The sequence below is a fragment of the Mobula hypostoma genome, chromosome 1 (genome assembly GCF_963921235.1).
Source record: "Mobula hypostoma chromosome 1, sMobHyp1.1, whole genome shotgun sequence".
NCBI classification, from domain to species: domain Eukaryota; kingdom Metazoa; phylum Chordata; class Chondrichthyes; order Myliobatiformes; family Myliobatidae; genus Mobula; species Mobula hypostoma.
The window spans coordinates 99,969,402-99,981,442 of record NC_086097.1 but is presented as its reverse complement, the minus strand read 5'-3'; the positions used below and the strand labels follow the sequence as shown (position 1 = coordinate 99,981,442).

Below are 12,041 nucleotides of genomic sequence, written 5' to 3'. Positions count from 1 at the left end.
TTCAGTTGTTTGGAATGGATTTTGATTAACTCTTTCATGGCATATGTGAATGATAACAAACCTGATTCTGATTCTTTGACTGTCTCAGACCAAAGCAGACAATTCTAGTTGATACCTTTGAACTCAAGATTGGCACCCCAACAGAGTTTGTTTTTTATTTGTGGGCGTAGTTCATTGTAGCTACTAGAAGTGATATTCCTTCTGAAGCACTAGGCTCTCCACACACTCTTCCCGGTAGTTTTCACTCAGTCCTGCTGGGCAAACCAACAAACTTTTAGATAAAAAGAGAAGTTGCAGATGCTGGAAATCTTCAACAGGTCAAGCAGCATCTATGGAAGGAGAGGTTGTTCACAGTTCGGGTCTGAAATGCATTGTTTGATTGCTTCTCCTACCACTGCCTCTGAGTGCTTCCGGCAATTTATTTGTTTTCATTTAAACAGAGATGAGGAGTGATCAAGTTAAGAGTTTTCAGCCTCACACGGATTCTTCAGTAATGGTTTCCACATTACAAGTTGTTCCCATCAGCATCCTTTTCTGAACATTCCCTCAGAAACCTCTATGGAGGAGGGACTGATGAAACAGCAATTATCCCACTTCTTGCTTTCTCCACACACTACAAATTATTCACTCCTTGCTAATTTATTGCAGGTCATAATGCATAAATTGTCCATCACATCAATTTGCTTCAAGACCTTCACAGCCACACTACCAGCTAAAGCAGAATCGGGATGACAGTCAAGGGTGACTTCCAACTTTTCTACTTCAAATTTCTAAAGGATCCTGTGTTTTTCCAAGTACCTTCTCCACATCTACCGCTTTCAAATATGTATAAACTCCCTTTTCACTCCTCCATTTTTTAAGTATGCCACTTCACACTTTGTGAAATTGTCTTTACCTACCATTCCACCAGTTACCTCGATATTCAGTCTTCTAATGGAGAAAAGGATTTGACCAATTTTCTATTGTTGTCTGATTGTTCTCCAGAAGCCTTGCAAGGTAAACATTTTTAATAAGCAAGATTAGGAACTGTATTAACAACTAAATTCCACTTTAAATGTGTATGTAATAAATAGTTCAGGTTAAAATTCACTATTTGAATGTTCTTTCTAACTGCTGCTCAAAGATCGCCTGCCTTTTGGTAACAGTTTATGCACACTCGCACAGGATGATCCCATCCACGGGAGGAGACTGAGCGCCTGTTCTGGGAGCACTCATTGCAGAATCCTTGTCCACAGGCTCGGCAGTGATGCTTGGACATTTTTGGGGTAAACTCTTTCCGACAATGGAAGCAGTCAGTGATCTCGTGGTCAGGCACCCAATAAGAAGGTCTGGCAGCATCTTTCACTAGTCCTAATAAACACACCATGGATTTGTTAAATAAAATTAAAATTTCAACATTCAACACTCTAAGTCATTTAACCCAACCACCCAATAGGCATAGAACTCTCAGAAATTGCATTTACACCAATTTCTTGCTCTGCAGTTTAGAGACAAGAATAATAGTCAACAAAATCTATTAACTACCAGCAAATGAACCTGGGGTTTGCCTGTCCTGATCAAAAACTAGCCCAGCAAAGTGAGAGAGGGAGGATTTAAAAGGAACTGAAAGGGCAAGTTTTCCCACGCAAATGGTGTTGGATATGTACAATGAGCTGCCAGAGCAGGCTGTGGAAGTACAATTACTACATTAAAAAAGATAGCAGGCTCTGGAAGTATAATTACTACACTTAAAAAGATAGCAGGCTGTGATGCACCAATCATGACATTAAAAGGATATTTGGTCAGGTACAAGGATGTAGAAACATAGAAAATAGGGGCAGGAGTAGGCCATTCAGCCCTTCGAGCCTGCACCGCCATTTATTATGATCATGGCTGATCATCCAACTCAGAACCCCGCCCCAGCCTTCCCTCCATACTCCCTGACCCCCGTAGCCACAAGGGCCATATCCAACTCTGTCTATGAATAGCTTAAGAGAATATTAGACCAAATGAAGTCAAAAGAGATTATTTGCTCAGATGGACAACTTGGTTGGTCAGGACGAGTTGGGCTAAAGGACTCATTTTCATGTAGCATAATTGACTAGACACATTAGCCATAAACCAATGCATTCGCTACCCCTCATTAGCAAAGGACAGATCCACCACATCACTGGTCCAAAGCCTGGAACAACGGGTGGGCTCCAATATTTGCACGAATGACTATCACATTAAATTGCCTGATATTTACCAGTGCCCCACAATAATCCAATTCATAACCAAAGATATTTGAAACTCTTTGGTTGATAGGGACTTTCCCAAGCCACCATTGGGAAAGTGTGCATGAGGAGTCTCATTATTGTTTTAAATTTACTTATTTGAAATGAACAAGCACAACTCTATCCCTGGTCCTCCTGCCTCCCACAAATTCTTTGCTTCTCGAAGATGTAGTTGCCAATGTGATATCACATCTCATCTCACCTGCAGCTGGCAGCCACGGACAATTTGTTTTATTTGCCCAAATGTACTGTGTTACTCAGATTGTGAACAACTATTCATTTGGTTATCCATAAAAATATAGGGATTATGAAATAAAAAGATAGCTCAAGTTATCAGTCATCTGGTGCCCAAATACAGTATGGCTATCCAATGTAAATGCATTTGTATACAAGTGACTACAATCCTAAAATAGAGACAAGTATTTCGAAGGAGAAAATGAGACTGATGGAAGACCAACTCTGTAATTTAAATCTCAACATTTCAACATGCACTGCAATTCAGAAGCACATGGCAAAGTATGCTGATTTGTTGGAATGGCTGAATTTTGCTTGTATGGTAGGAAGCACTACAAAGAACGCCTGGATGTAAACCCCAAGAACTTACATGCTGGAAAGGAGGGAATGAGGATGCGCAAGAAAGCAGAATCACTAGAATAGACAGTTCACAAGGGCATAAAGAGAAGGTAGCTGTAGAACATCGAGATAGGGACAGATACAATCCTGAAGGAAGTTTACAGGAGGGGCCATCTCCCAGTGGTCACATATTTTAATTCCACACCCCATTCCCATTCTGATATGTCTTTCCACGGCCTCCTCTATTGTAAAGATGAAGCCACACTCAGGTTGGAGGAACAACACCTTATATTCCATCTGCGTAGCCTCCAACCTGACGGCATGAACATTGACTTCTCTAACTTCCGCTAATGCCCCACCTCCCCCTCGTACCCCATCTCATATACACATTCTCTCTCTCTCCTTTTTCTTCCTCTGTCCCTCTCACTATACCCCTTGCCCATCCTCTGGGTTTTTCTCCCCCCCCCCTTTTCCTTCTCCCTAGGCCTCCTGTCCCATGATCCTCTCATATCCCTTTTGCCTATCACCCGTCCAGCTCTTGGCTCCATCCCTCCCCCTCCTGTCTTCTCCTATCATTTTGGATCTCCCCCTCCCCCTCCCCCTCCCATTTTCAAATCTCTTACTAGCTCTTCCTTCAGTTAGTCCTGACGAAGGGTCTCAGCCCGAAACATCACTGTACCTCTTCCTAGTGATGCTGCCTGGCCTGCTGAGTTCACCAGCAACTCTGATGGAAGCTAAGTGTTAGTTTTTTTGAGGGGGTTACCAAGAAGGTTGAAGAAGGAAAAGCAGTGAACGTTGTTTACATGGACTTTAGCAAAGCCTTTGACAACTCCCACATAGTAAGCTGGTCTAGGAGGTTACGTCACTGGGCATTCAGGATAAAGTAGTAAATTGGATTCAGCACTGGCATAGGGGATAAACAGAATGATGGTAAATGGTCGTCTCTCTGACTGGAAGCCTGTGACTAGCGCTGTGCTGCAAGGATCAGTGATGGATCCTTTGTTGTTTGTCATCCATAGTAATGACTTAGATGATAATGTGGTAAATTGGACCAGCAGATTTGTGGATGACACCAAGGTTGGGGGCTTAGTGGACACCGAGGAAGGCTATCAAAGCTTGCAATGGGTTTTGGACCAGCTGGAGAAATAGGCCAAAAAATTACACAATGCAGACAAGCAGAAGTGGTGGATACAGGTTAAAGAGAAGTTTAATAGGTATATGGATGAGAGGGGAATGGAGGACTATTCACTGAAAATAGATGGGACTAAGTAAAGAGGCACATCGGCACAGACTAGACGGTTGCCTGTTTCTCTGCTGTAGTATTCTATGAATCTGAGAATTTTAAACTTTAAGCCTGGGTCCACATGAGAGAAGGGCAGATGGGATAGGGTTATAGGCAAGGTTTAGGATGAACTGAACTTCAGGTGACGGAATGGCTACCAGCACAATGAAATGCAACGAGATGGTGATAATTGTACCCAAGGCAGCAGGTCTATATCTAATAAAGCTCTACATATTCTACTTATTCTTGTTTCAAAATGTCACTATCACATGCAGTGAACATTGTCTGTTGGAGGAAAACAGTACTGGAGATACTTAGCAGGTCAGACGGGATCTGTGGAGAGAGAAACACACTCAACATTATGGGCTGATGAACTTGAAACCTGACCTGTTGACTCTTTCTCTCTCATCGATGTTGTCTGACCAGCTGATCAGTCCCAACATCCTGTCTTCATCCAACATCTGCAGTTGCCTATTTCTCAGCCTGTATACGTGTTGGAAGTGCTCAGAACAAGCTGTATAACAGCTCAACTGATGTGCTTAAGTAGGGTAATAACCACCTCAACTAGTAAAATGCAGATGAATGAGCCAACGATGCCAATTTCCACAGGATTGGCTATCGATTTCAGGGGCACGTTCTACATTAATAAATACCCACTTTAGAAGTTTCCATCCAAACAAGTGAGATTTTTAAAACTGCAGAATTGAAAATCTACTTTCGAGGACTTCCGGGTCACCAAGAGAATGGCAGCGTAGGAAAAGGTCTCTTGACAAAAAAGAACGTAAGCTGCCCCTAAATCGAAATTAGACAAATACTTAGTACTATCGTGGCTATCCCTCGAGGTCGACGATGGTGGCCTTCATTCTGTTGATCTACTTATGGGCTCTCAAATGGCTTATGAGTCCAATCTTGGCTTTGAAAGTTCTTCCGCATCCAGGACAGGTAGTTCCAGATGGCAGATCGGGTTTTGGTTGTTACTGCCTCTCTTTCCATTTTCTTCTCTTTTCTTCTAATTCTGTACATCTGTTGGCTTCGAAAGTTGCTGTTCCTTCTCAGATGATGGCTTGCCAGAGTCTCCTGTCCTTGGCATTGGTTTCCCAATTATTGATGTCAATGTTACATTTCTTCATGTTGCCTTTTAAGATGTCTTTGAATCATTTTTTTAGTATTGTATAACTATATCAATAAAAGGGACAAGGATGGAGTCCAAGTACAAGAATAAAAAGTCCACTCAAAAGGCTGATAAATATAAAAAGACGCAGCAAGATGAGGGGCCTAGCTCCCCCGCGGCTAGCCAGGATGGAGATAATGTGGAAGAATCGATGAATCTAACTTTGATTCTCAGAGAGATTCGCGAGATCCAACAAGATATCAACAAACAGCTGGAAGATATTAAAGGAGAAATAGTAAAAACTAATCTGAGGTTAGACGAAGCCGAAGCGAGGATTGTAGGAATTGAGGAGAGGTTGCAAAACGCAGAGGAAGTGATAGCAGAAATGCTGAAGCTACAAGAGCAGCTCCAGTTGAAACTAATAGACCAAGAAGGCCGCTCAAGAAGGGAAAATCTGAGGATCTACGGAGTTCCCGAAGGAACTGAAGGTAAACCCGGATTGATGATTCCCTTCGTGGAGAAGCTGCTTAGAGAGAACCTTGATATACCAGACACAAAACACCTACAGATAGAAAGGGCTCACCGCGCGTTGGCACCACAGCCTCCGGCAGGCGCCCAGCCCAGATCGATTTTAGTCAGATTTCTCAGTTACAGAACAAAGGAAGAGGTGCTTAAACGGGCATGGCAAAAGAAAGGCTTTATGTGGAACAACTGTAAAATCAGTTTAGACCACAATTACGCACCAGGGATCCTTGCCAGATGCAAGGAATATGCGGAAACACGGAGGGTCCTGAAAGAAATCAACATCAGATTTCAGACCCTGTATCCAGCTCGGCTGAGAGTCTTTTACGACGAAGGGACAAAAACCTATGCTACAGTGGAGGAGGCAACGTTGGACCTGGAGGACCGGGGACTACCTATTGAAGTTATCACCCAACCGGAGTCGTTACTGGAGAGGATTCAGCGGTGGACATGGCAGCCAGTGGGGCAAGGAAGCTCCACTCGAACCGGAGTGTCAAACTACAAGGAAAAGCTGCAAGTATTCAGACGCAAACGTACAGAGAGTGTAGAATAATTGGGAAATGTCTAAAAAGACTAAATCGGACTCAAAGGTAAAATGAAAGCTGGTAACTGAAAATAAACTAGATGGAATAACTTGAATGACAGCAATATGGTCGAGACAAATAGGAGATAATTCTCTATGATTATTCACACTGCTGAGGGCCCTCTAACACAGGGTGAAGATAGAGGTTATCCCTCTGAACTGAGGCGGGTTGGTGCTCAGGCCTCACTGTTGGAAGTTGGGGAAAATTTTCAAATGTTATACATTCAAAAATGTCTAGGGTGTGGTTATGTTTTGGTTTACTGTTGAGGAGGGATTGCTTACTGTTTGGTTAGAAAAGGAGAGTGTTTTTTTTCTATTGGAGAAAAATGCAAATTGAACTGGTAAAAATAATTTCCTATAATGTTAATGGGGTTTTGAATCCAATTAAGAGAAATAAGATTATGTCTAAATTGAAAAAAGAGAGGGCAGAAATAGCTTTCCTCCAGGAAACACATATGAGCCAATCCGAACATGGAAAATTAAAAAGAATGGGCTTTAAGCATGTATTTTATTCATCATATAAATTGGGCCACAAAAGAGGAGTAGCTACTTTAATATCAAGTACTCTTAATTATGAACATATTTCAGAGACTAAAGACAAAGATGGACGATTTGTAAAAATTACAGGAAGAATAGAAGGTACAGAAATAACACTGCTGAATGTTCATGCTCCACCAGGTTGTGAATGGTCATTCTATAGACACATTTTTGACCTAATGGTCAGTTCTCAAGGGGTAGTAATCTGTGGAGGGGATTTTAATATTAGGTTAAACCCTGCATTAGATTCTTCAAGAACAGTTATTCAGAATAAACCTGACTAGGAAAGTGAATTTATTGATGGAGGAGTTGGGAATTATAGATGTGCGGAGGGAATTACACCCCATTAGTAAAGATTATACACATTACTCTTTCCCTCATTCAGCCTATTCAAGGATAGACTATTTCTTTATATTTAATACAGATAGACTCAGGATAAAAGACTGTAATATTGCAACAATTGATCGGTCAGATCATAGCCCAGTCTCTATGTCTCTAATTCTGGAAAGGAAAATGAGGAAAACACTATGGAGGTTAAACTCACATATACTCAATAACCCGAAAGTAATGGAGAGATTAAGGGGAGAAATCAAAGAATACCTAGACCTTAACAACAGGAATTCTGCAGATGCTGGAAATTCAAGCAACACACATCAAAGTTGCTGGTGAACGCAGCAGGCCAGGCAGCATCTGTAGGAAGAGGTGCAGTCGACGTTTCAGGCCAAGACCCTTCATCAGGACCTGACGAAGGGTCTCGACCTGAAACGTCGACTGCACCTCTTCCTACAGATGCTGCCTGGCCTGCTGCGTTCACCAATACCTAGACCTTAATGACAGGGGAGAAACATCACCAGTGATCTTATGGGATACATTGAAAGCTGTACTGAGAGGAAAAATTATTTCCGTTACTACTCACATGAAAAAATTCAATGCACAAAAATTAGCAGACCTTCAAGGAAAATTAAAACAACTTCAAGTTGTAGATAGCAACAAAATTAATTCTAATTTAAAACAGGAAATTAAGGAAGTGCAAAGTGAAATTGATGATATATACACATTGGAAACTCAAAGAATCTTTCTTTACCTGAGACAAAAGAATTATGAAGTAGGAGGAAAATCAGCTAGATTATTAGCATATAAGTTACGAAAACAACAAGCAGACAATACAATTCATAAAATAGAGAATCCAAAAACAAAGCTTGTGGAGCAAGCAATAGGGAAAATTCAAGAGAGTTTTGAAACATATTATCTAAAGCTGTACTCTCAACCCCGGGCCTCCAATGAGCCCTATATAGACACCTTCCTGAATTCTTTAGATCTACCCAAGCTCACAGATTTACAAAATGAATGCCTATTAGAACCAGTAACTGCCAAAGAACTGAACGCGGCCATCTCTAGATCAAAGGCCGGAAAGTCTCCAGGTTCTGTGGGTTTACCTCAGAGTGATACAAATGGCTGAAGTCACAGTTAGCCCCATTACTACTTAACACCCTTAATTGGATCTTACAGACAGGAGAAATTCCACCTTCCTGAAGAGAGGCGATTATCTCAGTTATTCCTAAAGAGGCTAAAGATAAACTAGAATGTGGCAATTACCGGCCAATCAGTGTTCTTAATTTGGACAAATTATTTACATCTATATTAGCTTATAGACTGGAAAAGCTTCTACCTGGCCTCATCCACTTAGACCAGACTGGATTCATTCAGCAAAGACAAACCCAGGACAACATAAGGAGAACTTTACACATACTAGAACAGGTTATTAAGAACGGGACAGAGACAATGGTAGTGGGATAAGAAGCTGAGAAATCTTTTGATTCAGTTAGTTGGGTGTTCCTATATAGAGTGTTAGGAAGATTCGGGTTTCAAGAAAAGTTTATTAAAGTAATCCAGACTTTATATGACAGCCCTACAGCTCAAATTAAGATAAATGGGGACCTCTCTGACTCTTTTATTTTAGAGAGAGGAACTAGACAGGGATGCCCAATTTCTCCTCTCCTTTTTGCACAATATATTAAACCTCTTGCCCAACTAATAAGACAGAGCAAAATTGTAAAAGGTATCAAGGTGGCAGGGATTGAACAGAAGGTGGTGCTATTCACAGATGACGTTTTAGTCTATTTGAGTGAACCAGAAAAATCATTTATAGGATTGTTTATACTGTTGGATGAGTTAGGGAAAATATCAGGTTATAAAATTAATGTAAAGAAAATGCAGGTTTTGTCCTTAAATTATACAGCACCCAAAAAACTGCAGGATACATATGATCCTAAGTGGGAAGCTAAATCATTAAAATATTTAGGAATAACCCTGCCAAAAGATCTTTCAACATCGTCACAGGTAAATTATGGGCCATTAATTTCAGAGATAAAAGCAGATATACATAGGTGGAATCTTATCCCCTTTTTAAGTCTAAATTCAAGGGTAAATACCATAAAAATGAATATTCTCCCTCGGTTACTTTACCTTTTCCGGACTTAAACTGTGGAAGTGAACGATAATCAATTTAGGGAATGGGACAAATGGATTTCCCACTTTATCTGGAAAGGAAAGAAACCTAGAATCCAATTTAACACTTTACAGTTAGGAAAGGAAGGAGGAGGTATGGCACTTCCTTGTTTGAGAAATTATTTTTATGTTTCACAGATAACTGCTCTGTTATATCGGTGCAATAGGGAATATAAGGCTAGATAGAAGGAAATAGAATTTGGATTGATTGACAGCGTTCCCTCTACAGGCCTCAATAGCGGACAAAGGATTGATGGCCCAATTGGAAAAAATTAAAAACAGCTGGATAAATCTCACATTAAAAGTACGGCAGAAGGTGGCTAATTCATGTGGAATCAATAACATGTTAAAACTTTTCAGATGGTGCGCTTATGATACCAAATTCCTTCCCAACAGAGGAGATAAAAGATCTGAACTGTGAATAAAGAAAGGTCTTACAACCTATCTCTCATTTATACATAAAAGAGTATTACAAAGTTTTCAATCCCTACAGGACAAACATGGCCTAGAACACAATGACTTTTTTTTTTAGGTACTTTCAAGTACGACATTATGTTAACCAGAATTGTAGATATACAGACTTATCAACAACAGAATTAGAATTTTTCAAGATTCTGAAATCGGCTTACAGTTCAATACCAAGTAAATCAATTTCTCGATTATATAATGCCCTCTCTCATGCCAGAAATGAAAACACATTGTATATTAAAGAGAAGTGGGAGAAAGAAGAGGAGTTGATACTTTCACAGCCGGCTTGAGGGAAAATATGCAGCTTTCAGTGGTCTTCGACTAACTCTTTGACTTGGAGAGAACATTGTTGGAAAAATATTATAAGATACTTCAAGACCCCATACCAGGAAAGACATAAAGACGTGACGTGTTGGAGAAGGTGCAGCTCCAAGGAGGCAAATCATTTCCATATTTTTTGGGATTGCCCCAAATTAAGTTTATATTGGGAAGGTATTCATAGAACATTAATTAATGTATTTAAGACTCAGATACCTCTGAACTTTGAGACTCTCTACTTGGGGCATGTATTGTTTTTGGAACAGAAGATAGATATAAAGCTGCTGCAGGCCCTTTTAGTGGCAAGTAAGAAATCAATCACCAGAAAGTGGTTAAATCTAACATCACCTACATTAGAAGACTGGCATGAAATCATTTTGGAAATATTTAAAATGGAAAAGATGACCTACTCTCTGAGAATTCAAAAGGAAAAATTTTATCAAGTTTGGAATAAATGGATTGAATTTATAACCCCAGAGCGAGCAGACTTTAGATGACTCTCCTAATGGTTTATACTGTTTGTCTCACCAACATAGTAATAGTGTTAATGTAAGCACCTTTGGCTCGAATGTTTACTGTTCTTTTTTTTGGGAAAATGTGGAATTAACACAAGTAAAGATCTGGGGAAATTTTGGACCAGAAAGAAATGAACCAGAAGAGATACATGGAAATTAGTATTCAACCACTATTATTAATATTTTTATAACAACTATTATCATTATTTAATTTAAAAGAGTGGAATTACAATTACACATAAACATCTATTTGAGTGCCTAATTATCTTCTAAATTATCTCAATTTGCACCTGTGAATATACAAACAAATATAGATTTACTCACATAAAAAATGGTAAAGGTTATATATGTAAAAAAAAGTTTGTGTATTACTTGTGAAAACGTTATCCAAATAAAAATAAAATTTAAAAAAAAGAAAATTGACTTTCTGATTCCACAATGAGACAATGAGATATTTGTCCATTAAGAAACTCTTACCTAATGGAAAATCTATTGCTGTAGCTACAGCTCCAAAGGTGTTCTGCACAGCTTCCCCGACTTTCCGTGCTATTATTGTACCACGTTCATCATCTTCATTTGCAGCTTCTTCAAAATAATATCAAGCAGGTTAACCATGTGATAGCAACAGGCTGTTTCAACTATGTTATGCAATGTAAGTATTAGTACAAGGTAAGGACTGAGCTGTAGTAACCAAACAGTGAAGATTTAAGTTGTGGATTTATAAGAAGGTCAGAGTTTTGGGATGGTGTTCAAATCAATGAAGTACTTTAGCCATTGGTGACAGGATGACAGGGTGAATACAAATTTGAGATTAGATTCCCCAGTGCAATATCCAGATTGAACATATACCGTTACATGGTTTAATGTATACAGCATACAACCTGAATTTCTTAGTCTTCACAGACATCCACAAAAAAGAACCCCAAAAGAATGAACAGAAAAATATTAGAACCCCAAAGCCCCACTCTCCCCCCTCCCTAAGGAGCAGCAAAACATCAACCCTCCTCCACCCATTTCAGCAAAATGCATCAGCACCCACCACCCACCAAGCAACAGCAAAGCACCCAAAGAGAGACCATGATCTGCAGTCAACAAAAACTATTGTTAACCCAGCAGTTTGACATGCCACAGGCTCTCTCTCTCACTAACAAGGGACAGAGAGATGTCACACACTCCACAGTGAATGGGGAGACCAACAAACAGGCAGTAATACGATGTTACTGTCTGCCACCTCACTTTTTATTTGAAATTCTCTGACTCAAGAATCGGCAGCAAACTCTCCCCACCATCGAAAGAGAGAGAGTACGGTCGTTCCAACTACAGAGACGTAGTCCTTCTGATATTCCTTCACCTGCAACGGCCCAGCACA

General features: G+C 40.1%; 1 protein-coding gene across 1 annotated transcript in view; it reads right to left on the bottom strand.

Moving 5' to 3' along the window:
• Nucleotides 1-1,100: 1,100 nt before the first annotated feature.
• zfyve1 (zinc finger, FYVE domain containing 1) overlaps nucleotides 1,101-12,041 on the bottom strand; it is a 70,104-nt gene continuing 59,163 nt past the window's right edge. The window contains exons 10-11 of the mRNA XM_063039051.1: nucleotides 11,150-11,257; nucleotides 1,101-1,350 (exon numbers count right to left, since the gene is read on the bottom strand). Of these exons, the coding sequence (XP_062895121.1) occupies nucleotides 1,118-1,350; nucleotides 11,150-11,257 (341 nt within the window). The 3' untranslated portion in view covers nucleotides 1,101-1,117. The remainder of the gene's footprint in view (nucleotides 1,351-11,149; nucleotides 11,258-12,041) is intronic.